This window comes from Leishmania martiniquensis, chromosome 32 (genome assembly GCF_017916325.1).
Source record: "Leishmania martiniquensis isolate LSCM1 chromosome 32, whole genome shotgun sequence".
In the NCBI taxonomy this organism is placed as follows: Eukaryota; Euglenozoa; class Kinetoplastea; order Trypanosomatida; family Trypanosomatidae; genus Leishmania; species Leishmania martiniquensis.
In genome coordinates, this window is record NC_090167.1 from 568,935 (window position 1) to 595,949 (window position 27,015).

Consider the following 27,015-nt stretch of genomic DNA (forward strand, 5'->3'; position numbering starts at 1 on the left):
AAGGGCAGCGGTCAATGACTTCGCCCCAGCAAGGCCACCAAAAAGAGTGGCTGCCGTGCCGCCTGAGGCCAGCACCCCTCGGGCATCGTATTCCTCCACGTTACTTCCATCTTTTTTTCCGTTTTTGTTTGCGCATTACGTCCACGGGTGTTGTGGCCGCCGTCCCACGCCCCCCCCTCACACACACACACACGCAATGAGAGGGACGTAGAGAGCGCCTCTTCCCCTCACTTTCTCCCCCCTTCTCTCTCCTCTGTCGCCCGGTCTCATCGATCGCGCCGCCGCTGTGCGCTGGCGCTCCTGTGCCCATTACCTCAGGCAACGCCACGCACTTCTTGTGCTTTTTTGTTCTCTTTCCTTCCCTGCTGCTGCCGTTCTGCTCCTCTTCACCGATCAGTCGCGCCCCTCTGTCGGAGATTCTCTTCTCTCTGAGGGTGGAAGGGGGGAGGGCCGTCAGATCCACGCCATCCACCAAATGTACATTTGCGAGAGGTTGTTCAGGTCGGAGGAGTGGTGAATAAGCTTCGCCACCTGACTTTCCACATTCAGTGACAGCGTGTCGCGCTGAGCCGGTACCGAATACAAGTCGAGAAACCCATCCAGCCGACGCGCGACACGCTCCATGAGCTGCTTCGGGCCGCTTGACGAGTGCGAGCGGCAGCTCTGCCGCCGCCACTCGATCAGCGGCTCATGCAGAAGCGTTTCGATGATGGACATGACGGCACTTTTGTTCTTCATCTCGCACCTCAGTGCCACCTCGCACGTTGCCTGGAAAGGGCCGTACGCCCCCAGCACACCCATCACGTCCGTCAGGTTCTGTGTCAGTCGGAAGCGCACCTGCTCCGGTACCTCCAGCTTTTCGCCTTTGTCAAACATGCACGCGAAATCCACGTGCATCAGCTCGCCACGCTCCATGTCAATCATTAAGTTCTCCGCATGTCGATCGCCGAGGCCCACAATGTGGCCCGCTATGCTCCAAAGAGCCGTGGACTGCGTGAAGAGCGTGCGTGCCTCGTACCAGCTCTGGTTGCTGGCAAACGTCCGGTCAAGCCACTGGTGCATCACAGGAGGGGCTTCGGGCAAAATGTACTTGGTGAAAAGCTCCATCTTGGTCATCTTCTTCTCGTCCACGAGGGCCACCCACTTCTTGACTGCTGAGATGTGCACGCCGGATCGATCCAGCGCGTAGCACTCCATCGCCACTTTGGCGAGCGGCGTCGTATCGTTGAGCCACTCGATTACGGCGCAGTCGTCGCTGAGAGCGGTGATGGAGTAACGCCGCAAGGAGAAACGCTTCCGCTTCGCCTCTGGGTCGGAGAGGAAAAAAGAGTTCATGAGAGCCGCCACCTCCATCATACGGATGTCCTTGCGAGGCTCATCCTTAGCCTTGCACAGAAACGACATTTCGCGACCGTCGTTTGTGTGCACCCAAATGCGCTTCGGCCTCTGCAGCGACCGCATGACAACAACGCGATCGTCGAAGTGGTCAAAGTACGGCGCTGTTGGAAAGACCTCCCCTCCACTGGCGCTCGCTCGTATGTTTGGGGTTAGGTTCGACAGCACGGGTACAATGAACTTGGCCGCGGCGAGCATCGGGGTTACCTTCTGTACAGGGCTGAGATTCGTGAGCCCCTTCTCTTTTGGAAAGAGGCTGGCAGAGCAGTTGCAGATTGTCAAGAGTGTGTCACAGATGATCTTCGCATGCCGCAGCACGCGCTCATTGCGGGGATCGTCGGCGAATGGTTTGATGATCTGCGTCTCCACCACCTCCCTCGGCCCCTCTTTGCTGAGCGCCATTGGAAGCACCAGCCAGAGACATTGCTGAGGAAAGTGGGCCAGTAGGTGCAGCACAATGTCCGTCAAGACGTTGCGCACCGCAGTCACCGGATGCCCGAGGCGGGAAAGAAGCTGAGGTAGTGCTGTCATCACCACCGCTGGGGGGATGACCGGCCGCATGGTACTCAAGACAAGCTCTCGGATTCGACTGTTCATCTCCCCCAGCGCCGCCAAGGCGGTGCTGTCCAGCTTGCCGACTGTTGTGTTGAGCACGCTGCCAAGAAACACGGCGCTGTCAAGCCACAGAGTGAGCATGCGGGGTAGTGACACCGATGCCTTCTCGACGCCGCGCACCAAAGCCTCGCCGAAGTGGATGATAGCGCGCGAAGCGTACCTTTGGATAGAGTCGACCATCTCTTTCTGGTGTTGCAGTGCCACATTATACATCGCCGCAGTCGGCACATTCGCGGTGCCGCTCGGCGTCGCTGACGTCGCGGCTGCCGTTAGCTGGGCTGCAGCGCCTTCGCATGCGTTGCTGGTAAGTGTGTGCAGGTGGTCGTAGAAGAGGGCCATTTGGTGATGAACCACCTCCGACTTGGCATCCAGCTCGCGCGCCTTGTCGTACTCAGCAAAGATGTGCTCCGGCCGTTCAGAGCCCGTCTCGATCAGCCAGTTTGTCAGCAGTACCTGCAGCTGCGCGCGCGTAGCGGGAGGGATACGCGTGTCAGCGACGCATCCACGCGCGAACTCCATTGCTGGCGTTGGCGACTGTGTATCGTGTAGCAGATTCGCCACCAAGACGTAGTAACGGGTCTCCGCGACGTGCTCATGGCACTCGAAAGCCGCTTGGCGAGCTGCGGTGAGGGCTGCTTCGCCGAGGCCGCCGTTGCGCAGCAGCTCGGATTGCTTCAGCCACGTCTCAGCCACCTTCTGCGGCATGTCCAGCTCGCGGTAGATGAGGCGGTGAAGCGCAAGCAGCGGCTCCCGCGCGGTGATGGTGTCCTCGACATAGGACTCGCGTCTTGACAAGAGGCTCGCGATTTCCTCCTTCACCGATGACGGCAGCAGTGGGGCCGCCAGTCTCATCATGGGCGCACTCGACTCGGACACGACCGAGCCGCCACGTGAGCAACCCCGTTCGCTACCGTTCCTGATGAAGGCTTTGGCGCACAGCTCCGATACGGCATCCACGTCGCCGAGCGCATGCAGGAGCAGCATAAGTGTGTAGCCCTGCGAGGTCAGATCCTCCTGGCACGGAGTGCGAACCATAGGCACCACCTTGGCGCGCTCCCTGTCTGTTACGCGACGCACAAAGGCGAGGGAACCGCTTCCCGACAGGGCTCGGTGAAGATGTGCGGCGGGCATAGCGAGACTTACCGATCGGCCCCCGTCAGACCCCATGGCAAGGAGCGACGAGCTCGCCAACGCAGAGGCCGTGGTATCCGCTAAGCACGATGGCAACAGCGCCTCCCACTGGCCAAGGCGCCATGCCGCCTCGTTCGCGTATGCATGTACATGGTGGCGCAGCTGCGCGGCGTCGACGAACGACGCAGCGTCTCGTGGTGGCTCGCTCAGTAGCTGAGAAAAGGTAAAGCTTTGTCTCAAAGCGGCACCAGAGACGTATTCTGGTGTCTCGCACCCGCGCCCCTCGCCATCGGATAACGATGCGGAGGCTAGGAGGGAGGCCGCGTATCGAGAGGTCATGTAGAGCTCTCCCAGTTCATTCATGCAGTGCAGCGCCGTGAGCTGGTGCTGACCGCTGTGGGGGCGATGCTGCAAGACCAGCTCGGAGCTGCCAAGAGCCGACAGCCAGTCGCCGTTGTTCTCGAAGGAGAAGGCGGTTTCTTCCAGCGAGAGCCCAGGTGAGGCTCGGTGGATGGAGCGAGACGACTCGCGATCGTTCAGCGCTGCGAAAATACGCTGCAGCGGCACCGCTGCAATGACAGAGGCCAGACCAGGAATGCGGCGCTGACTCTCAACACTTCGAAGTGCTCGAATGTGGCTGCCGATGCGGAGCGCGGCACGGCAGCGAAGCGACCACGGGATACCGCGTAGGAAGTCACCATACACCTCAGCCAGGCGGATGCACAAGCTCTCTGTCTGATCTTGCGGCTCGAAAACGCAAGCGACGCGTCCACGATTGCGCAGCAGCGTCCATCGAAGCTGCTCTACATCCTCCAGAACAGTGAGGACGGTGTGAGAGTGCTCGCGTGGCTCTTTCTCGTAGTCACTTTCCGGACTCGTCTCGAAGATGCTCTGCGATCGCAGCGACATGACAGGGATGTTCGGCCCCCCGGCGGCCGCCTCAAGCACCGCTTTCACCTCACACTCGAGATACTGGACATCCTCCGCCCTACCAGCTTCCAGAACGTGCACCACCAGATAAGGCAGCAAGTAGAGAACAAGAGCGGCATTCTTCTTGGCGACGTTACGCAGCGGTTGAACCATTTCGGCAACCCAGCCCTCGCAACACGTCACCAGATGGTTAAAAACGGCGAAGAGCCAGCGCCGGTACGCCAGCGACGGCGTGTATTCAGGAGTTCGTAGGCGCGTCTGCCAGTTCACCGTTAGCGAGTACCGTGTTGTGGTGAACCCGCCCAGCAGCTGCTTCACGTGCGGGGTCAGCCGCGCCCACCACAGGTATCGTTCAAGCTCGTCCACGTGCACCACGTCTTCTCGCCGCAGCTCCACACCCTTGTGCTGAAGGCGCTCCTGCCGTGTCGAGGCGCGAATCAGCTCCTGCACCGCGAACGCGATGCAATTGTGCAGCGCCGGGTCTGCGGTGCTGGCGAACACCCGCGGGAAGTACTCCTTGAGCAGCGTAAACGAGAACTTGCGCCAGTTCAGCACCGTCTCCGCATCAAGGTAATACGGATGCGCCCACGTCATCCGGTTCCAGGCATCGAAGCCAGACACCGAGGATACGGTCGCCGACGTTCGCCGCGGGACGTCGGGGCTCTTCGTGGCACATCGCGCGTCCGTCAGCCCTGCCGCGCTCGGCAAAGCGACGGCACCGAGAATGCTGATGCACCGCATGGCGTACAGAGCGCTCTCAGAATCGATCTCTGTGCATCGCAGCAGTGTGTGCAGCACCTCTGGGTAGGCCGCAGCCGCGTGCGAGAGCTGTCGGCGCGTCGCTTCATCTGCAGCACCGAGGTACTGGTAAAACGCACGGACAAACACGGTGCTCGACTGCAGCGAGCCAGATCGCATGACAGAAGCGAACCCAACGAGGAGGACGTGTGCGGTGTCTCGGTCTACCGCCTGCGATCCTTCCACGGCTTCGCTGCCGACGGGGTGTCGACAATGCAGCGTGACACGGACCAACTCGCTGAACGTCCCCAAGACGACCCGGTACGAGTCCCAAAAGGCCGCATCTGCAGTGCGGGTGTACAGATGGCGCAGGGCGCTCAGCAAGAGCACTTTAGACTCACTCTCAAGCGCAGCGTGCTGCTCGAGGCTCACGAGACTCAGCACAATCGCAGCAGCCGACTCCGCGAGGTACTCGTCTGTGCAGGCAAAGACCAGCTCTCTCCACACAATGCACACAGCTGGGAGTAGGCTGGGAAAGCAGGCACACTGATCTAGTAGCGTCGGTAACATGAGAGCGATCGGGGTCGTCTGCGGGCCCATAAAGCGAATAAAAGATGCTAAGCCCAGCAGCCACCGGCGCCGCGTCCGAAGTGACCCGGGAGGTGCGACGCTCGTCTCCTCCTCGTCGGCTGCGCCAGCCCTTTCGTGGCGGTACGCGGCCGCAGGCTCGATGCGAACGGCCTTGTAGACGGCATCGAGCACGGCAAACATGTGCTTCCGAAGCTCTTCCGCCGCCACTGCGCGCACCACCGGCTTTCGCAGGGAGCTCTCCACCCCCGCCACCGTCTCGGCCGCCTCGCCCAGCGTCACAAGTTGCTCCAGCGCTCGCTCAAATACTGAAAACGCAATGTCATCGAGTACCTCTTTGGTGAACGACGCGCCACCTTCCCCTTCCTCTGCGGCCTGCAGCTCGCTGGCGACCGTGTGCCGGGAAGGCGATGCGCAGGCGTCCTTGACGCCCTCCTCGGCACATTCGTCTATGGCCGACCTGTCGCAGCTGAAGAGGCCATTTACTGTCCCTCCCAGAATACCAAGAGGGTCGTGCAGGCCTCCTGCCCGACTCAAGCAGCGCCGTTGATCTCGCCCACTGCGACACCGCCGGTCGTGCGCGAGCATCTGAGCATCAGCCTCAAGGGAGAGAATGTGAAAGGCAACGAAATGGATTGTGGACCGCGCCATCGCCGGGACGTCTTCGATGCCCTTCTGGATGTACCTCGCTACCTCTGCGAGGTGCTGCATTCGCTTCGCGACCGGCTTGCCACCACACTCGTAGAGTACGAACGCCAGCGCCCCCGCCGCAGTTCGCCACTGAGCGATCTTTTCCTGATCCATGAGGTGCCTCAGTTTCGCTCGTGTGACGTGGTCGCCGCTGTCCACGGCGACGACTGTGGCTGTGGACGCTGTTGTTCCGCCAGAGATCTGCTCTGCACCTGGCGCGATGACATAACGCCCCAGCACATCCAACGACGACGTCAAGACAACCTTCATGTCACGATCTTCCTTGTCAACAAGCGCCTTAAAAAACGAAGAAAACACAAATGGCCGCTCGCGGAAGCGCAGCAGATCCGTGGCAGACCACGCGAACAGCGCCATCACACCGCGTGCCGTCTCGACGCAGAGGCCCATGACAGCCAAAGCGGTGTCGTTGTGAAGAGAGCGCACACCGTGATAGACCACGTAGAGGTCAAAGCAGAGAGACAACCACAGGCGCCCCTCCTCCGTCACCCGTTCAGAGGCGGCCATGCACTCTTCCTGTACCGCCATGGACGTATCGGTGAGGGAAAGTCGCCTCTCGCTGTCCGGCGCGTCAGAGGTGGTCGACGGGGCATCCGCTGGCCGGTGGAAAAAGCGTCGACCAAACCACAGCAGCCGAAGCACCTGGGTGCTGGCTTCGGCGATGTATGCCGTGTTGCCATCTCGCCTCGCTGCGAATAGGGCTGATAAGAGTCGCTCAGCCCCAGAGAGCCGCACTAGGAGCAGCGGCGGTAATGCAGAGCTGCCTACCTCACGCTCCAGATCCGCCCAATCGTGGCACCACAGCAGCAGTTCGCGTAGTGCGCAGTAGCAGCTATCGTTCCCGAGATTGTATGCGCTCACTGAGGCAAGGTTGAATAGCGCCCTTACATCGTTCGCCACGAAAGGAGGAGACAGAGCAAGGGAGGCATGTGCCAAAGAAACGGCCGCGCACTTAAACGCGTCGGCATGGCCGTGTAGGCTACTTGCCGATTGATCACACGCACGAACATCACTGTGCTCAGCTTCACCGGCGTCCAAGATGGCGCCTCTCTCCTTTGCTTCCCACTCGAAGTGCCGAATGAAACCGAGAAGAGCAGGCAAGAGCTGAGTCCTGTTCAGCTGCACAATCTTCTCCAGCTGCTGCGCCTTTGGGGTTGACTGCTGTGATTGGCTGCACTTCTGCGGCGCTCCGTCCCCAAGAGGTTTTGCTGAGGGCTTTCCTGTTTTCGAGTTAAGGGCAGCGCTGCGCGCTGTTGCGGGCCTCTGCCGAGGCGCCTTCCTCACTTCCTCGTTCACTGCACACTCGTCAGCGCTATCGTCGTCGTCGTCCACGTCCACCACCAGCAGATTCTGGGCCACAGGCTCATTTGTAGCGCCGATCTGCTTACAGATGGGTGTCACATCAGACGAGGCATTGTTCGGCGCCTTGCCTGTGTCAAGACGCACAAGGGCGACGCACCAGTACTTGACATCCAGCAACCGTATGAGGATGCTGGTAGCATGGCGAAGCAGGCTTCTCACAGCAACTGAGGCCCAGTCTGTCTCACCACACGCCACACCTTTGCCGACAGTGACACCGCGCCACCACTGTGCGTCACGCTGCACTGATAGAAGTGTGCTTAGCGTCTGAAGTAGCTGCACAACAACAGGAAAATGGCTCGTGATAGACTCGTACGCGCGTCGCTGACGTGTCAGCCCCTCACCACTCTCAGCGGCGGCTCCCGAAAGCGCTCCAGAGAGGGGCGAGTGCGAGGTCGATCGCGGTGCCTGTAAGCAATCTCGCAGCACTATCTTCGTCAGCGTGTCCTCAAGCGCTTCAGCGAGGCCCCCTACTCGACACAAAAACGATGCCACCGTTTTCGCCGAGGCCGAGATCTGAGGTGGCAGCGACAGAAGCCGCCGGCTCCATCCAAGTCCTGAGCCAGCGCGAAACAGGCTCGCTGCGATTTCTCGATCCAGCATGTACCACAGTGGTGCAGCAACTTCGAGAGCGGCGTAGGCACCGTTATATCGAGAGGAGATAATATTCTCAAGCTCCTGGACGACACGCGCCACAACCTCTGATTTGTAGGCCTCCCCATTGCCCGAGTCCACCGGAAAAGCGTGCACCAGTACAATGATGGCTTGCACGAGGAGGCTGTACGACGGCGACTCGTGGTGTCGCATCACTTGGAGCGTTTCGGACAGGGAGTGCTGAAACGCTCCTGCGTCGCATCGGGCGACCGCCGACGACACCTGGAGACGTGCCTGGACGGCAAGTGCGTTAGCCTCAAGTAAACGGTAGGCCGAGACGCTGATACAGTTCTTCGCACGGTCCACCACGTTCGACACACAAGCCGTCAGTGCACCTGCGCGAAAGAACGAAAGTACTCGAGTCGGTAAGAAGGCCAGCTCCGCCTCCACTGCACACGATGGCAGCTGCGTGCACAGCAGAGAGGCGGTGAATGACGAAAGAGGAAGCTGACTCACGAGAAGCTGCAGATGGTGATTGTGCGCAGCAAGCAGCGTTTCTTCGCCCATGTGCGCTAGTCCTCTGCATGCGCTCGTCTGCGCCACTGTGCTGCGAAAGACTCTCTCACATAGCCGTACCCATTGCCGCAGCGTGGCCATGGCTGAAATAAGGCGCGGTGTGCCACCGCCGGTATTCGTAACGGCATCGTCCCCAATCTTACCAGGATTAGCGTACAGCTCCCCGCACCAGTGCACCGCTACTGCCCACATCTGCGCGAGACACGCTGTCATAGTGCCTCGACCGTCAGGTCCCGCCCCGCCGCGGTGGTGCGCCGCGGCTACAAGGGAGTCGAGCTCCGGCGTGGTGAGGTGCTGACACCAGTCCAACAGCGCCTTTTCCGCAACTGTTATGCCGTAAATAGATGGGCACGCCTGTGCGCCTCGGCGGCTCCACTGAGTGACCAAAAGAGACAAGATTAGAGGCCCCTGAAGGTGCGGAAGAAGGCGGCAATCCACTACCGCAAAGTGGTGAAGGGTGTGCCAAGCCGTGCCGTGCTGCACAAGATTCACTACGCCACCCTCAGCGCCGGGGACGGCACTGGACACGAGATGGCAGGCAACGTCGCACAGGAGCCCGATGCGGTCAGGGGAGAGTGACGGAAGCAGTCGCTCCTCGCTAAGCCGCAAGACTAGACGCAGTAGGCACGCCTGAATGCAGCGCGCCTCATAGAGAGTCTCAACGCAGGTGCAGGTGGAGAACACCTCCTGCAGGAACTGCGCTCTACTCGCCGCGTTCAGTTCAAAAGCTGTAGCAGCTACTGATGACCATAAACCACCCGTCTGCGACAACAGCGTCGCTGAAGGTTGAACGGAAAGTCGGAGGAATAGTGCACTTTCTGTCTCCACCGAAGAGCCGTTAAAGTGCGCCGTAACCTCCGAGAGAAGCTCGAATAAGACGTTGGTGAGCTGAACAAGGACACCGCTCTCCGTGCTGTGCAGTGCGCGCGACACGAAAAAGAGGCCCTCCAGAAGCCGCTCAGACGTGTCCTTCCACGACCTCAGCCGCGGGTCGTTTAGTACGGCGAGTACACCAAACAGCGTTAGACACCCGTGTAGCGCAGCGGCTGGGCAGACGACAGTGAGGCGTAAGAGGACCACATACAGGCGAAGAGCGATGCCGACATGCGCCGCATCCTTGCCGTAATTTCGACAATAATACACCTTAAAAACTGGGCCGCCGACCCCCCACTGATGCGCCGCAGACGGAGAGGCGAGGAAGAGAAACGTGCGGAGCCTCCAAAGCAAGTCCCACAGCGTCTGCGCAACGGCCTCCGACACCGTTGTTTCGGGAGAGAGGTTGCTGCTCAGCTGCAGCTGCAGCGCCTTGATCTGCTCACCAATACCAGCCAGCTCGTCACGGATGCCCGGGCCGTCGCTCCTGATGCTATTCCGAGAGGGCAGGGCACCGTTTTCGGTGCGCTGCCGCACGGGCACTGGCTCATGGCACTTGTCGTCCGTGATGGTTTCCATTGAGTCGCGAGCGCCGCGGAACGTGGGTGCTGTTGGCACCGGGAGCGCAAGAGAGTACGAGAGAGCCCAAGGGAAGTTTTAGGAGGGAGCACCGCTAAACGTGCGAGCGTCACACTATCAAGGTGGACTGAAAAGCAAAGAATGCCGGGTAACTACCACCACCGCCGCCGCCACAGCAGTAGCAGCAGATACAGAAGGGGGAGGGAGACAGAACGGTACTGGAGTCTCGAAATAGTTCACAGAGCTTGTTCGGCGCTGCCCGAAAGCATTCCTTTGCAGCTCATGTCGGTGGTCTCTGATTCGAGACGTGATAGGAGGAGACGAAGCTCCTGCCTCGCCAGCGCCTTGAGATCCTACCGGCACTCTATGCGGGACCAAAGTGAACAAACACGTGAGCAGAAGGCAGCAGCAGATCACACACACACACACACACACAGAAACGAAGGTGTGTGTGCAGACTGACGCGTTACGAGAGGGGAGAGGGATGCACCCTTCTCCGGTGTGCGAAACAAAAAAACACGTTTATGTGAGAAAGCTATGCGGTGTGGCCCTGTAGGTGGGGAGGGGGTCGAAAAGACGCGTTCAGCAAGAAGGGTGGGTGGAGATGTAAGTAGAAGCAGTCTGCCTGGGGGAAGGGAATAGGGGAAAGAGGCTCTTAAGCCTATGAAGTGAAAAAGGTTGCTCGCCGTGGTGGCGTCGGCGTGTACGCCCGCCGCCCTTGCTCTATTGAGCACGCTATCGCCGCTCTCGGCTCTCGTGCGGCAAAAGAAGGAAGGATGTGTTCAGTGGCAGCTTCCCTAACATTTGTGCGTTGTTTTTGTTTCAAACGAGTGCGAGGCCCGTTGGCTCCGCTGATCTCATGACCCTCCACCCTGTAGCGAGTCCAGGAGGCGACGTTAGTGGCGGGCTGTCACAGAAACAGAGTAGTGTAGCCTCTCTCTCTCTCCATCACTCTCCCCTCACCTCCCGCATACGAGGTGGGTCATCCTTATCTTCCATGACGGGCATGGAGACGCAAGACTGTACAACGAAAAAAAAGCCGAGCACATGCAAAAAAAAAACAAGGGTGCGACTCGACAGTGCCAAGGCACGAAGCACGGAAGAGGGGAAGGAGGACGACCGATACGTGGGTGGGGGCGTGGAGAGCAGCGTCCTCTCTTCCGCGCAGCTCCGTGCGCATCATTTGACGAGCTAAAATAAAAAGATGTGTAGAGAGACGGAAGAGAGGAGATCGTCGGCAATGCGGTTTTAAAAGGTGTCAGCCGCCCCTCCCCGAGGCCTCTTCCTCCCTTTGCCGAAGGGAGAGTAACCCAAAAGCACTGCAGCATTGATGGTCATACTTGGGTGTATATTATATGTATATATATATACATGCATGTGCGTGTGCGTGCGCGCGCGCCTGTATGTATGGGTCGAATGGTTGGCGACACACACCTGCGGCACTTCAGAAAATGAGGGAGGTGGCGGCATATAGCGAGAGAGAGGAGCAGGCATGTGCCACCAACGAGGAGCAGAACGCAAGTCGGAGAGAGCGAGAGAGAGCAAGATTCGTGGTGCAATGGGGCCTCATACTGAGGGCAACAGGCACCGCCTTTGAGGCATGTTCAATCGTGAGAAGAGGCAGCAAGGCAAAAAAGAGAAGGAGAGAAAGAGAATTCGCAACGCACAAAGTTGGAGAGAGATCACGGAGCTGCCGAGTTCTTTTACAGCCGCGCCAGCGCTTCAGGAACCCCAGTTCATCCTGATCCGCACGTTACGGTGCACAAGACACTGAGCGCTTCCCAGTCCCTATTTCCACGCACGCGCCCACCCTCCGTGAATACGCTCTGAGGTCCATTCAGGTTACAAGCGATTCTAATTTGTCTATGACGCGGTCATTCTCGCTCAGCAGCTCCTGCATCATCTTGATCGTTTCAATCTGCCGCTTGATCGCCGTCTCGAGCGCTTCTTGCGGCATGCGCGAGGGCTCCGTCTCCACCTGCGGGTTCGAGAGTGCTTTCCACATTCGGACGATGCTTTGGCCCTCTGTTCGCACGTCGCGCTCCTCATCGAGGCTCAAGTTGAGCGAGTAGCCGCTGAGCTTTCGGTTAAACTTTGCTGCCTCATCGAGCGCAGATACGTGGGAGCATCGGCGGGCCGCGCAGTCCATCGGGTTCCGCTTTTTTCGACAGAGGCCGCTCGCTGGCGAAAGGGCCAAGGGCCCTTCAGACGGGCGCGTTGACGACGGCGCTGCGAGCTTCGGGGGAGAGCTGGAGGGCGAGGCCACCCTCGCCTGTGTTGCAGCCGAGGTAGCACGAGCACCCTTCTCCTGCTGTGCGTAGCCAACCGCAGCTGCCGCATATTGAAGGAAGATGTTCGTCTTCTCGGGCTCGTGACCTGACACAATTTTCTTGGGGTTCACGTCCAGCTCTACACGCATCAGCGTGTTGATGTACCTGATGAGGAGGGTGAGGTATTCGATCTTCTTCTCTTTGGTGTCCACCTGAGCCGAGTTGCGCAGCTCGGCAGGGATGACATGATTGTACACCGCAAATCGCGCATCAATGCTACTAATGATGTCGTGGATAAAACGAAACGGGGGCCTCTTCAGCAGCTTTGGGGTCAGCTCCGGAGACTTGAGCTGCAGTGGCTGATACGCCGCGATCGTGGCAGACCAGAAGTCGACCTCTTCACTCATGCTGACGTCGCCGCCCACCAGCGAGATGCCTACACCCGAGTTCAGAGAACAGAATTTCAGGCGCTGTGTACAGCGTATACGTTCCCGGCAGCGCAGGGGACTTTTTCCGCAGACGGAAGAGGAAATGCTGCTGGGAAGACCGGTGGTGCGTGCGTGTGAATGCTGCTCGCCGTTTTCAGAGGGCCGGCGTGAAGGGGGATGGCAAAGGTAGGGAAGCGAAGGGTTGCCGCGAGAGAAAGAAAAAGAGGAGTGTGTGTGTATGTGTGTGTGTGGAGGGGGAAGGGGGGATGGGGGCGAAGGAGCCCTCGAGGGCGCATCGAAATGCAGCCTTTCTTGCCGAATCGTTCCAGTGGAAGAGGCAGAGCTGGGATCCACGCGCCAGTGATGTTTTCAGGCAGCCACGCACAGTGCTCTCGGTGCTCATGCCTCTCAAAGATGAAGGAAAAAAGGCTTTGAGGAGCGTCTTTGTGTGACAGTCTCGTCCACAGCTCCACAGCTCCTCACCATCTGCTCAACCGCGTGAAGGTCGGTAGAGGGCAAAGGGCTACGCTGCAGGACTAGCCATGAGCGCGTTAGCAGCTCGCCGCCTCATCGCCGCAACGAATACCACTATGTTCTTATCCCCATCCCGGTATGATTACATCGACGAGGCGATGCCCGAGATAGACTCGGAGGGTCAAGGCTGAGCCGCACCGGCGACCTCCTCTCTCCACCCCCGTGTCGTGGTGGAAAGCGTTCTGTTACCCCAAAAGCTCTGCCTCGATGGAGCTCCGATCCATCGTTTTTTTTTTACGCGTGCGTGAGTGTGTAAACAGGAGAAGTTAAGTCGATCTCTTTACGTGATGAAAAACAGCGCAACGAACACAAAAACACACAGAGAGAGGGAGAAACACATAAACTCTGCATATATATATATATGTATGTGTGTGTATGTGTGTAATTCTTTGTGTCCGGTAAGAGAGCACGAGACATCGTCATACAGGCCGGAGAGGAGTGCAACAATCCTCCTCCTCTGCCTCTCTACGCGTGTGTGGATGTGACGCTCTCTGCGGTACCTTGGGCTGGAGGCGCAGCCGTGGCAGCCCCCTGTGTGCCAGACGTTGGCCCGTCGGTGATGCGGTCGTGACCGGTGATCTGCTTGAACTCTTCCAGGTTACGCGTCTCGTCTGGAAGCCCCAAAACGGTGTTCAGTGAAAAGCGGCTCTCCAGTCGGCGCTGCTGCGGCTTAGGAAGAAGTCGATTTACGGTGGCGTTGTGTGAAACAGGGACAAACAGGGTGCTGGCCCCAACGCCCAGCAGCTTCACGCCCATGTTGCGAATGGCGAGGTGTGTGTCGTGGCTCCGCACCGACAGCCATGACTGAAACTCGGGGTTCTCCTTCTTCAAATAGTTCATCTCCCGCAGCTTATTGACGATGGCGCACAGACTAAATGGGGCGTCCCTGCCCAGCCAGTGATCCTGCAGAGCCTCAATGGGGGTGTAGTGCGGGTAAAGCTGTTCATCGACGCCCAGCCATCCTTTCAAGGCGTGCATGAAACCGATCTCATCCTCCGTCTTCACCTTTGCCGTCCGCATCAGTTGGGACGGCCGGTAGAAGTCCTTCATTGGCCGGGCGAGTAGGCGCCGAATGGCACGGAGCATAATAAACGAGAAGCTGTGAGCCGACAGGGAAACCGTGTAGGTCCCCTCCGGATCCTTGAAGTCGAGCTCGCTGAATTCTGGATCCATGAGGGAGGGGTGATACCCCCACACACTCATGCCCTCCCTCTCCATGGAAGCCTCATACTCGTCCTTCTCCTCCTTCCGCTGAAACCGATCGTACCCCTCTGGCGGACGAAAGGCCACGTACACATCGGATGTATAGCGAGACCGCTTACGGAAGGTGATGTCGCGCGTGCAGCCAACACCGTCGTCGAAGCGGATGGTGCGGTGCACATCGGACCGGCCCAGGCACGCCCCGACCGCGGCGAGGAGATCCGTGAAACCCTCTGAGTACGAGACGTCGTTCCGCGCCGACCACACCAAGTCGCGTGCGCCTGTTTTCTTCACCGTAAAGTAGAAGAGGATCGTGAAGATCTCCTCGGGGCGGTTCTCGTCCAGCTCGATGACGCAATCCATGCACTCGATTTCCTCCCCCAGCTCACGCCACGTGAGGTGCTTTGGTGTCTTCCTGAACTTGCACTCAAACATGAGCTTGTGCTTCCAGGCTTCCTCCTCCGCATACGGCACGAGGGCATCCTCTACACCGTTCAGGTTTTCCATGATGTCGCTCTCCACATCATCGATGCGGCGGAAGTCCACCGTCTTCTTGAACTCGTCCAGCACCTCATCTACAGACCACAGACCTGTCGCGCGCAGCGGCCCGTAGTCGGGCACTGTCGGGCCGTCCTGCGGTCGCGCCGCCGTCGTCACATCCCGCGTCGCTTCTGGTGGCACTGCCATCTCACGCTTTGCGCTTGGTGCCCCAGTCGGCGAGGACGCGTCGCTGCTCTTACTTTCAGGGTCGACGCGGCCGCCGCTACTGTGTAGAGGTATAGCCCGGCACTTTTTTCTCCCGGCATCGGATCCGCATCCAGCCCCCACGGACGACGCAGCCACCGATGTTGCCACGCCGGCGGGGACTTTGTCAGCCTCGGTGATGATGGTGTGCCTGTAGAGTCCCGCGGTGCGATCCGACCTGTCCACCTCGTCACCAGCCCCTCGCTGGGCCGCTAGGGAGGCAAAGTTGGAGCCACGTTTTGCGGCATCCGTCCCTGATGGTGAGGATGAGAGAGGGGCGGAAGTCCCTGACCGGATTCGGTGCGGTGGTGAGGATAGCGTTCCGTCGTTCTTGAGGCAGGCGCCAGTACTGCCAAAAAAGCGCCGCAGGGGGAGTACAGCTACCGTATATCGGGAAAGATGGCGCTGCCTGTGCAAGAGCGACAGCAACGATGCGGAGGTGCTCATGAGTAAAGCGACTGCCTCTTCAACGGCAACTCAGAAAGAAAAGCAGAGCAGCGCTTCGCTGGGCGTGGTTGTAGTGCACGCTAGGAACTGCCAGTGGCGTTTGCGCGAGGGTGGGGTGAGGTGAGGGTGGCGTAGGAGAACAGCAAGTGCAGGGCCAGGAGCGCTGGCGGGCGAATTAGCTCTCGGGTGTTGGACGGGGGAGGTGCGACAGGCACAGAAAACAACAACGGTGCCGCCTGCCGTTTGGAAGGCGCGGGGAAATGGCTGATGTAGATGGCAAAGTGGACGAGTTGAAAGGGCACGGTAACATAGAGAAGAACGTTCTCATGCAACTGAAGGCGCGGGGCTCCAGCGAGCGCGTCCTGCTGCTTCTCCGCTATCTCAAAACGCGCATAAAAAGTGGATGCGAGGCTGAGGAGGAACGCCCCCGAGCAGGGTAGACCACCAACGTTCGGCTGCGGTTGGCGTATCAGAAGCGAGCAGAGGACTTCGTCCTTTTGGTTGGTCTACTTTTTTTTTTCGCTAAGCCACGTCCCATGTTGGCACCAAAATCAAAGGTGTACCGACGAAGCCGCGGAGCAGGAGAGAGATCTCTTTTTTTTTTCCACGGAGAGGGGGCGCACCTGAGAAGGGCACCACCGCGCATTCATAAAGGAGTAACATACGCAAGTGCGCCACCGTGCCTGGGCAGAGGAGAGTGAAAGAAAAAAAACAAAGAGGATACGCGTACGACACAGAGCATGCGTGGGATGGTCGGATGCTGCCATTCGCAGCATGAGGGTAAGGCTCTGCTGTACGCAAGTTCGCAGCGCGCTCCACACCCTCACCGTAGCCAGCGGAAGTCGCAGTGCTGCTCACGGAGCCTCCTTTCTGTTGAGGGCCCGCACCACGTGAGAGCGCCCTGCTCTTTGGCAGCACGGGTCACTCCAGTGGCTGGACATGAGAGCAAGGATAGCCGATCACCTGCTCTGAATGCACCATATTTGGGCGTGCTGTCACGCACCATCATTCGCCTCAGTTATATCTTTTTGTGTGTGTGTGCGTGTGCTTCTCTGCGCGCAAAGTTAGTGAAAGCGTCACTCGCGGCACGCTCTCTTGCCCTCATTCTGCTCCTCGGCACACGTTCCCTCTTCTATGTGTCCATTAGCGTGGGAAGGGGAAGATGAACGAAGGAGTGTACGAGCCTTGTTCTGAAGGCCCATGGCTTCTCTTCCCGCCCCTCTCTCCCCTCTCTCCCCTTCTCCCCCGACCACGAAATCCGTCTTTCTCGTCGATGCGAATGTCACTCCCATCAGCACAGAAGTGCACACACCCATCGTCATGTCCCACTCCTCAGACGCCCCGATCGAAACGGTGAGAAGCAGAAACGTGGACAACACACGACGAAGCTTTCCAGCAGGTTCGCCGACCTCCTACCCCTCCCCCCGCGTTGCACTCCTTCTAATCGATAAAAATTGTGTCTGGAGATGGGAGAGCTGGGCGAGCAGCGACAAAAAAAACGAGAGCGCTTCGCAGCAGAGACGCCCACGGTAAGAGCTCACAACCGAAGCAGAAGATGGCGTTTTCTGATGAGAAAGGGAAGGGGTATCACGGGACGTGGCTAGGCAACGGCGCCGATAGGCTCCACGGCGCAGCGGAGCCCAGATACGAGACGCCTGCGAACAGTCCTCGTGGTCTCAGCAGAGGCACCAGAACACTAAGGGCTCACCAGGCGCACGGCGAGGCCGTGACATATCGCCAGTCGCAAGTGGCCGCCGCCTATGAAGCAAACAGAGCGCCCCTGTCGTGAGGGCAGAGCCGCGCCGCCTCCGCACACATGGAGACAAGGACAATGCGCGGCGGGAACACCTTGCCTTCCCCGCACCTCTCGTCTTGTATATCCGCTCAACGAAACCGGGAGGCTATACCTCAAGGTGAAAGAGGGGGTCCAACTTCAGGCGAACGGCGCGGGTGAGCGCAACCTGCGACGGCGAAAGACAGAACGCGAGCGATACCCCATCACGACCAGGGGAAAAATTATGGTCACGGTGATGATGACGCACCCCCAAAGGTACCCCATACGGGAGAAGTAGAAGAAAAGGTATTCATAGCACGACCTGAATGCCTGCGTTTCCTTGGCGAAGCGCCCTTCGTACTCCTCCTTCATCGTGCCTGAGCACACTCAGAGAGGCGAAGGAGACGTCCTACAACGCACGCACACAGGACGGCACATACACGAGCACAGGGCCGCAGCGACACAGTTGGTGGGGCGCTAAGATACCCACCCAAGTTTGTTCTTCGGTGGATGGAGAGAGGGGGATTGCCGTCAGATCACGAAGCGTGAGAGAAAAAGACAACGGTGTAGCAAGGAACCCACACCTGCGAGTCCATGGAGACGTTGAGCAGTAAAAAAGAAGAGGGTCGTTGTTATACGCAGCGCGTGGGGGCGTGCACGTGTCCGTAGGTGATCGACCACGAGCAAAGTGGGAGCGGGGCAGGAACAGAGAGAGAGGGTGCTCATTGAGAAGGACGATACAGCCGCACAAGCAGCAACACACCGAGAATGGTGCACAGGACGGCCTCCATTTTCCCCCTGGCCTTAAAGGACGAAGAGGAATGCGTAGGCTCTCCGATAAACGTCTACTTGATAGAATGAGTACTCACAACCACGCGCTTGTCAGAACTTCCGCGTGTCGCAGACACCCACAGCAGCGTTCCTTCGTGGAGACGAGCGTGAGGAAGAGGCAGAGCGGCATCCACGTGTGTCTTCACTTCTTCTGTTTTCGGCGCGCGAGGCCTCCACCATATAACGTAACCTGCCCTCCGCCATCGGCCAGCAGCAGGGCCAGTCGCATGGTGGAAAGCAGCCACACGCACGCATCACAGCAACGTGCCCGCTCAGCCACCTGAGCACCGGCTCTGCCCACCCGAACCCGAGCCAGCCACGCGCCGTCGCCGGCCCACCTCCCTCGTATTGCTCTACGTTTAGTAGGCCTTCGTTAACGGCTCAGCTGCCTCATGGTCGATTACGTCTCTCAGCAACCCCACGCAGCAACAGGAAAGGAAAAAAAAGAGGACGAGGACAAGACGACTGCCACGAAAGCGGAACCGTTTCTCTTCTTTTTGTGCAAGTGCGTGAGTGTATGCAGAAGCCCCGATAATTCAGAGAGAGTGGAGCGCCAAGAGGAAGAGAGCGGGCCGACTGCAAGGCGGAAGTGAAACAGAGAGACAAACCCCCCTCCACACATATGCACACAAAGGGAGAGAGAGGGGCAGACTATCAGCATGAATGAAAACGATCGGGCACCGTAGTGTGCAGGGCACTTGCCTCGCAAGAGCTGAATTACACACAAGCGAAAGAGGCGTGTGAAACGATGTGGCAGAGGAGCGGCGCAACAAAGCGGGTCGTTGTCGTGGGTGCAGAAGTGAATGGGCAGGCAAGCTGCTCTTGTAGGCACGAGCCTTCAGGTCGCCGCTCTGAATCAGCGAGCGTTCCTTGTATGCACGCTCGCGTGTGCCGATCGTGCGTAGCCCCCGTAGAAATTCTCAAAGTGGCTGCCACCACCCCAGACGCGGCATCACTGCTTGCCGATCTTTTGCAAAAGGGACTCTATACGGCTCGACATGACCGGCTGCCCTTTCTTCGTCTTCTTGGCAAAGAGTGCGTTGCGCGACTTTCGAGCTTGCACGCGCACTTTTTTCTCTTGCTCTCGCTCCTGGCGCGCCTTCTGCCGCTGCTCCTGCTCCTCCTGCCGCCTGTGCTGTGCCTCTTCCATCCCGCACACAGCGCTGTAGTGCTTCTGCTGCTTGTCAATGAGGTCGTTAACTGTTGTCGCCGCAAACTTGCGCTTCAGGTTATACTTGCGCTTCTTTTTCTCGTTGTTTGTGAGGCTCTGGTCATGGTCGATTTCTTCCAGAGCTCTGCTAAGGTTTTCGGAGGCCTGTTCGCGTGTGCGATCGTACGCCTCCAGTCGCTTCGACACAATGCCCTCCTCTTTGCAGAGTTTTCGATATGCCTCCATGCGGGCACGCTCCTCGTCCTTTTTTTTGCGCCCCTCCTCCAAGAATACTTGGCGGACATTGTTCGAAAAGAAGGCCTGGCGCTCCGCCTTGAAGCCGTACACCTTACGGCGGTCTCGTCCCTCGCTCATGTTTGTTTGGTGTCTTCCGTTTTACTTTTTAGCGGCGCTGATTAGCGATGCGGGACTACTGAATTCCCTCCCCAGCGGTGTTTCTGTGGCCTCGTTGGAGAGGAGAGGCCAGCGGAGGTGTTCTTGTATGCGGGCACGCTTGGTGAGCGCGCAGCGTTGCATGCATCTGGAGGACGGAAGGAAGGGGCCTCTTTGGGGTCTGAGAACAACCCCAGATGGGCTGGTTATAGGAGGGCGCATGATAGCATCGTCGCAAGAGACACCGAGACGCATCACGGAAAAGGACGCGACAAGCATTGGTGACAAAAACGCATGCAACGGGAGATGCGTTGCTCTGGTCACACATTTCATGATTCAGCCCACCCTGACAGAGGGAGTGGCTCGGGCGTGTGTCAGTGTAGTGAAAGAGTGTACACATGATTGGCGTTGTCATCCACTCCGTTTCTCTCTACCATCGCCACCCGCACACACACACAACCTCCATCACTCTCATTGCTTGCGGTTTTGTAGTGCGCGCTGGGAGCGATGCGGTTGCCATGGAGCACTCTGCAGCGTGGGAAATGAATAAGGTGCGATAGGATCGACGAAGAAAAAGGCGAGCAGAAAGGGAAGTCACGCATGCATGCATGACGGAACGGAGAGAGAAGGCACCACACGCAGGCTCACGTGTGAGAGAGGGAAGAACGTGTGTGTGAAGTGGAAAGGGAAGGGATGAGAAGAAGGGTACAAGAAGAACAGCGTAGTAAGGAGCAACAGCGCCATTGAAAACAAAAACGCAAAGAGCCGCTTGCCGCTGTGTAAGTGATACACTGACACATAAACACACACACACACACACTCACAAACATATGTGCACCCGAGGAATGGAACAAACCACGATTGAGGCTCTGGCAAGGCAATCGTGAGGAGAGTGCGGAAGAAGACGAGGGAGCCGTCATAATAATACCGGCACACGATTCGCGCTCTACATGAGTCCTAGAGAAATTGACTAGGTGACTAGCGTATAAGAAAGCGCTCTCATCTTTCTCTCGATGACACCTGCCGTGCTAAGAGCACCACATTAGCTGGCGTGCGCTCTTGTACAAGAGCCAGAGAAGTGCGGTCGGTACAGTCTCCTTACGGTAGAAGCCGCCAGAGGGAAAGAGGAGGTAGTGGTGCTCCGCGATCAAGTCCTCCAGATCGCGAACCAGACATCCGTCGGGTGTGTAGAAGCAGTGAGGAGCGGGCTGGCAGCCGGTCAGCTTTGCCGCTTTCTCCAGTACATCTTCAAAGTAGCGGCACCGCCCTTGCACAAGGACGCGCGTCGGACGCCGAGCGCGAGATGCGACGGTGCCACCAAGGCAAGGCCACACGTTGACCCAGAAACTGAGCGGCAGCGTCGCGGCGCTATTTCGATGACTCAGTTGCGCACAGGCTTGCGCGGATGGAGTGCGCGAAGAAGACAGCTGTCGAGTGGGGTTCACCTCGTTTGCTTGACGGTTCCGGCGAGCGATCGATGGCCCGTTGTGCCACTCACGTGCGCGCTCTCCCAGAGAGGTGAAGAGCGAATGCTCTTCCTCGGGCGAGCAGTGCAAGTGCCTCTTCTCTGGCGGCACCGTGAGGGCGTCGCATTGGTCAAAATCGCTATCATGTCGAACGTCCGACCCGCCTTCGTCTACAAGGGATCTGAGGCGTGAGGGTGGCACGCAGAGAGAAGAGGTGCACGAAGGCACCGCCGTGTAGCGCCGTCTCGGCTGCGAAAATAGGTTGCCAAGGAGGCAGAAATGGTCTGGAGGTGAGGAGAATGCTCTTTGCACCCCGCACGCCTGTGCGGAAGCCGCGCGACGGGGGTCTCCAAATGCAGGAGTCCTCGCATGCGTGCCCTCGCTGCTGTGGGCGGAGACGTCCAAAGGGCCCGCACCTTCGTCGTCCGTCTCCGCGCAGGGTGGAGATATGAGAAAACGCCTAAGCGGCTCTCTGTTGTCCGTTGTGTCTGACAACGCCACTGCATCCAGCTTGGACAGAAGGAGGAGAACTCGTTGACGTTGCGTCTCTAATGCTCTTCCCTCCTCCGAGCACGTGCGCTCCGAGGCACCGATGGCAGCAAGTATGTTCTCGAGCGACTCGCGTAGCTCGGCGGTCGGTAGAGTTATCAGACCATCACAGCAAGCAGATGCGGAAGCGTCCATCCTCTCGACAGTGGAATCAGTTGATTTCGTCGCGTGCCGGGAGGAAGACGCATGGCGAGCGAGGCGCAGCCTTCTGTCCCGCAACGCCGCGTGGTTTTCCCGTGAGACTGACACGCCAGTTTTGACGGAGAATTTCTCCGCCACGGCAGCTTTGTTACCGGTGTGATAGAGTGGAGGCGGTTGGTGACAGAAGGAAAAGAGGTGGGAAACAGAGCGAGTGCCCGCTGAAGACACTGACAAGGCCTCCTTGCCTCTGTCAGCGAAGTCAACGCAGTTGCCGAATAGCGCCAATGGGAATCCTAAGCAGCCACCAGGAGGAAGTGGACGCGCGTGTTCTCTTCTTCTTTCTGCGGATGCATGTAGCAAGGGTCCCAATACGGCGTAATACAGCAGGACATACGAAGAGAGTCCTGTGCGCGACGGAGTTCGAACGAAAAAAGAGTGTGAAGGTGAAATGATGGCTCCGACAAACATTTCTGCGGCGCAGTCATAAAAGTGCAGGCACCTGGGAGCACATGGCAGCGTCACAAACGCGGGGGAGGGGTCAAATGTCCATTCACTATGGGTCACTTTACCGAAATGCACTCGCGCGTGAGCGTAGTGCCACCGCAAAGCGTCCCAGCGATATCCTTCAGCTCTCACTACCTTGTAGAACCACTCAGAAAAGCACTCACCGTTTCCTTTCACCGTCGACAATGCAGCGCCCTGTTGCCACATTGCCGCCTTGATCGTACCTACCGTCCAACGGGCCGGATGCGCAGGAAATAAATAGAAACCTGTGCACGTAGGTTCGCTGTTGGCGTGCGTGCGTGTGTGTAATTGTTTTTTTTTCTTCCTCTGGGACGTACCTGAGCCAGTGGGGAGCCGAAAACGAAAAATAGGAGGGTGGAGGGGGAGGAGGGTGCAGTCCCCCCCCCCACACACAGACACACCCCCACTCCCCCCACAATTTCCCCTCCACCCCACCCCCTCACCTCTTCCCGTCTCCAAGTCAGAGAGGAAACACGGCAAAGACCAGGCGAAGGAGGGAGTGCCTTCGCACACGAGACGGCCGCAGCGCGTCGAGGAACAGCGGAAAGACAGAAAAGACGACAACCGTACCCATACAAACACACACACACATATATATATATGTGTGTGTGCGTAAATATATATATATCGTTTGGAGAGAAGGAAGGTTTGCACGTAAGCAACAGAGTCCGAGTATCATGTCCGCGAAGGCATCATGCAGCTCGCAGCACATCTGGCGCCGGGTCAGCGCAGTGGGCGCGCGCGGCACTTCACGACGGAGGAGAAGCACACGCATGGAGACTCAGGGGTAAGCGGGTTCGCCGAGTACAGACCCGAGCTCACCCACGTACAAGATGTGAGACGAGACAGCAAGAGGAAAGGGCGGTGAGAACGCAAACTAAGAGAGAACTGTTTAATAACAAATTGCGCGCGCATACAGAATAAGTGACCTGAAGAGCTCGAGCCAATACGATGAACCGCTGAGGAGACGTGTGGAGAAAAAAATGGTGGCGGAGGCGAGAGTAGGGAAGGGGGACGAGGTCACATGTTCTGCGCGAACTGCGTCATTACCTTGCTAGCGTGTCCACGAGAGCCAACAGGGTGTGGGGCCCCCCAGTGCAGGATACGGAGTATCTCTTGTTATTTACCCGCGCCGCCGCCCCCTCCTCGATCCCTACAAGATCGTGTACGTATGCCTCTTTAGAACCTGTTAGGCCTTCAGCACCGGCCGCGCGCCGAGAATGCTGGCAATGTCCGCCTTGTCCAGCTCCTTTTTGCCTAGAAGCAGCTCTGCCAGCTTCTGGTGCTTTTCCTTATGGGCCAGCAGGGTCTTTTCGGTGTGCACGTAAGCCGACTCAACAAGCGCGCGGGCCTCGGCCTCCACCTTGGCGTGCAGATTTTCGGACCACGTCATCCACGCACGGCCATCATTCTTGTCATTCGGCTTGAAGGCGAGTTGGCCAATAGTCTTGGACATGCCGTACTTGAGGAGCTTCTCCATCGCCAAGCGTGTCGCACGCTGCAGGTCGTCCATGGCGCCGATGGAGATGTCCTTCTCGAAGATTCGCTCGGCCGCGCGGCCGCCCATCAGCACACACAACTGTGAAAAAAGAAACTCGTCTGTCTGTGGCTCCATCGCCTCATCCTGCACCTGCTGCGTGTACCCTCCGGCGCGTCCGCGGGGAATGATGGACAGCTTAATGACATCTTTTTGGAGCGGGTTCGTCCAGGCCATGATGCAGTGGCCCACCTCGTGATAGGCGGTGCGATGCAGGGACTTGTCGCTCATGCGCTGCCGGTGCTTCTTGCCGATGAGGACGTCGTCAATGCTGTCCTGCAGCACTTCTAGTGACACCACATCTTTACCGTTTGTAGCCGCGCTCAGCGCGCCCTCGTTGACGATCGTAGAAATCTGCGCCGGGGTCACGCCAGGGGTACGGTCGGAGAGGATGGCGGCGTACTCCTTGTTGCTCACGCCGAGGATCACCTTTATCATCTCTGGTTTGGCGTCCTCTGTCACCAGCGTTTTCGTCCCTGCATCCATCTTTTCTTCGCTGGACGGGGCAGCGGAAGCCGAAGGCTGCGTGGCACCGGTGCCTACCTCCTCGGCCTCCTGGCGCGTCTTGAAATACTGAACCTTTGGCTTGCAGTTCGGGTCGCCTGTGATGATGCGGTTCAGGTAAAATTCGAATAGCTCACAGCGCGCTTGCCGATCGGGCATGGGAATGTTCACTTTGCGGTCGAAACGGCCCTCGCGCAGAAGCGCCTTGTCGATCGCCTCCGGGTAGTTTGTGGCGGCAATCACCACAATCGCCTCCTTGCTCGTTAAGCCATCCAGTTCAGCGAGAAGCTGGTTGATGGTGCGGTTCTCCTCGCTGCTGCCGCCTCCGCCCATCGATCGGCCGCCCTGGTTGCGCGAGCCGATCGCGTCGATTTCGTCGATGAACACGACGCAGGGGGCCGCCTTCTTCGCCTCCTGGAAAAGCTCACGAACGCGTTTTGGGCCGCTGCCGCCAAAAATCTCAATAAAGTCGGCGCCTGAGCAGCTGAAGAACGGCGTGCTCGCTTCGCCGGCCACGGCACGGGCCAGGAGCGTCTTTCCGGTACCAGGCTGCCCGGTCAGCAGACACCCTTTCGGCAGCCGTGCACCGAGACGAGTGAATTTGGCGGGCTCCTTTAGGAAGTCGACATACTGCTTCAGGTCCTCCTTCGCTTCCGGGATGCCGATGACGTCCTTGAAGGTGGTCCCCTTTACCTCTGTGCGAAAATTCTTTGCTTTCATCGGGTTCATCATATCCATGAGCCCGCTCATCATGTTCGAGGAAGCTCCGCCACCATCCTTGCGCCCGGACGCGGCTGCTGCTCCGCTGACGCCCGCCATGGCACGCATGTACTTGTGCCGGAAGTACCAGATAGGGCCAACGAAGAAAGCCAGGTTCACGAAGAGCGGCACCGCCCAGCTGACGGCATTACCCCACACCGGACCAGATGGACGAACGACGCCATCGTGGAAGCCCTTGTAATAGTCCTCATCTTTGACAGGCGCCTGGTACGCTGGCGGCACTGGGGCAGAGAGCTGAGGCGTGTAGCTCGTGTACGGAGGGGGTGCCCTCTGCTGTGGCTCGTAGTTGTAGCCCGAAAATGCTGCCGACTGCGCAGTCGTGCTTGGCTGAGGCGCTGCGTACACGCTTTGCACATAGCCGCTGCTCGGGTGGCTGGGCGGTTGCTGAGAGGGTAATGGAGGTACTGGAAGGTGGCCTCCGTACCCCTGCTGGCCGTGCATCTGCTGCTGCTGCTGCTGCTGCTGAAGGCTGTACATTTGCTGGAATAGCGAAGCGCCTGGCGAAGTACTGTTCTGGGCCATTGTGAGTCTTTCGTGGCCTGCTTAGAAATGCATGAATGCAGGTTCACTACTTGGGCGCGGAGGTTTGCCACAACCCACGCGGGCCCGCGGACAAAGGGCGGGTAGGCGGGCAGACAGTGCTGCGTACGTGTACGCCCGCACACAAAAGCGCACACAGACAACGGCCGCGAGCGTAAGGAAAAGACAACGGCACTATAGGAAATGGCACCGAAGGAGACACCAGTGCACGACAGAGGACAGCGTCAAAAAGAGAGAAAAAGGGGGGAGGGGGAGAGAGAGGGTAAACGATGCACACAGTACGGACTTTGGCCGTCACTCGGCGTGCGGTGCAGTCGGACGCTGTACAGATGTGTGCGTGCTTGTGGATGTGTGTGGCAAATGAAGTGAGGGGTAGCGAGACACGCCAGGGGCAATGGAGGAGAGCGAGAGGAGATGGAGGCACGCATACAGACCTGCAACAGGCTGGCGCCTAGTGGACGGCGAAGAGGCGTTAGAAGCAGTAGCCAGCAGCACCGGGCACAGAAAAGCGCAGTCGCTCAGACAGGACGAAATCTGTGACCACGAACGGTATAAAGAAAAGCGAGTACGTTGTCTTTTGTGAGCGTGTTGAGATCAATGGCAGCGGCGTCGTGCGGCTCGATAGAGAAAGGACCGAAAGAAAGGGTACGGTGCACGAGGCACTCAAGACACATGCACAAAGGAACGAGCGACTTTCGGCACAACCGCCCGAGAAGATGCGTCGCGCTCTGTCGACTCCATCAAAGCCGCTCACATTTTGGCGGGCTCCCTGAGACGGACATCCAGAGCCTTGATGAAGGGTGGACTAGCTAGACCGCTAGATCAAAATGTCGGTCATACACTTTCCCCACGACACACAAGCGATAAGTGATTGCTACAGTGACCTTCATAAGCGCGGGTGCCACTCTTCTTTCGATAGGGCATGCGTGATCGAAATGAGCCTGAAAGAAATGCAATCGCTCTTTTCCTGTGAAACAACGAAAAGCTAAAGGAGCAGAAAAAGGCGCGCCAACGAGAGCTTTGTATATGCGGGTGCCGTACGTGCACAGAGAACAAGAAGGAAAGTGAGAGGGCGTGCGAGAAGTCGGAGCCCCCTGTCTCTTCCAGCGGCCTTCC

At 58.5% G+C, this 27,015-nt stretch overlaps 6 protein-coding genes across 6 annotated transcripts; all 6 read right to left on the reverse strand.

The window, feature by feature from the left end:
* Positions 1 to 453: 453 nt before the first annotated feature.
* Positions 454 to 10,086, reverse strand: LSCM1_01791 (uncharacterized protein; the record flags this gene model as incomplete). Its single annotated transcript, XM_067319391.1, has 1 exon — positions 454 to 10,086. One exon carries the CDS (start codon positions 10,084 to 10,086, stop codon positions 454 to 456), a length of 9,633 nt encoding a protein of 3,210 aa, XP_067175940.1.
* A 1,837-nt stretch (positions 10,087 to 11,923) lies between these two features.
* Positions 11,924 to 12,763, reverse strand: LSCM1_01792 (uncharacterized protein; the record flags this gene model as incomplete). Its single annotated transcript, XM_067319392.1, has 1 exon — positions 11,924 to 12,763. One exon carries the CDS (start codon positions 12,761 to 12,763, stop codon positions 11,924 to 11,926), a length of 840 nt encoding a protein of 279 aa, XP_067175941.1.
* A 1,020-nt stretch (positions 12,764 to 13,783) lies between these two features.
* Positions 13,784 to 15,709, reverse strand: LSCM1_01793 (uncharacterized protein; the record flags this gene model as incomplete). Its single annotated transcript, XM_067319393.1, has 1 exon — positions 13,784 to 15,709. The coding sequence occupies one exon, from the start codon at positions 15,707 to 15,709 to the stop codon at positions 13,784 to 13,786; it is 1,926 nt and encodes a 641-aa protein (XP_067175942.1).
* A 3,557-nt stretch (positions 15,710 to 19,266) lies between these two features.
* On the reverse strand, positions 19,267 to 19,839 carry LSCM1_01794 (uncharacterized protein; the record flags this gene model as incomplete). Its single annotated transcript, XM_067319394.1, has 1 exon — positions 19,267 to 19,839. One exon carries the CDS (start codon positions 19,837 to 19,839, stop codon positions 19,267 to 19,269), a length of 573 nt encoding a protein of 190 aa, XP_067175943.1.
* Positions 19,840 to 20,885: 1,046 nt separating this feature from the next.
* Positions 20,886 to 22,007, reverse strand: LSCM1_01795 (uncharacterized protein; the record flags this gene model as incomplete). The annotated part of the gene is made up of 1 exon (XM_067319395.1): positions 20,886 to 22,007. The coding sequence occupies one exon, from the start codon at positions 22,005 to 22,007 to the stop codon at positions 20,886 to 20,888; it is 1,122 nt and encodes a 373-aa protein (XP_067175944.1).
* A 1,720-nt stretch (positions 22,008 to 23,727) lies between these two features.
* On the reverse strand, positions 23,728 to 25,881 carry LSCM1_01796 (uncharacterized protein; the record flags this gene model as incomplete). The annotated part of the gene is made up of 1 exon (XM_067319396.1): positions 23,728 to 25,881. One exon carries the CDS (start codon positions 25,879 to 25,881, stop codon positions 23,728 to 23,730), a length of 2,154 nt encoding a protein of 717 aa, XP_067175945.1.
* Between the last annotated feature and the right edge of the window lie 1,134 nt (positions 25,882 to 27,015).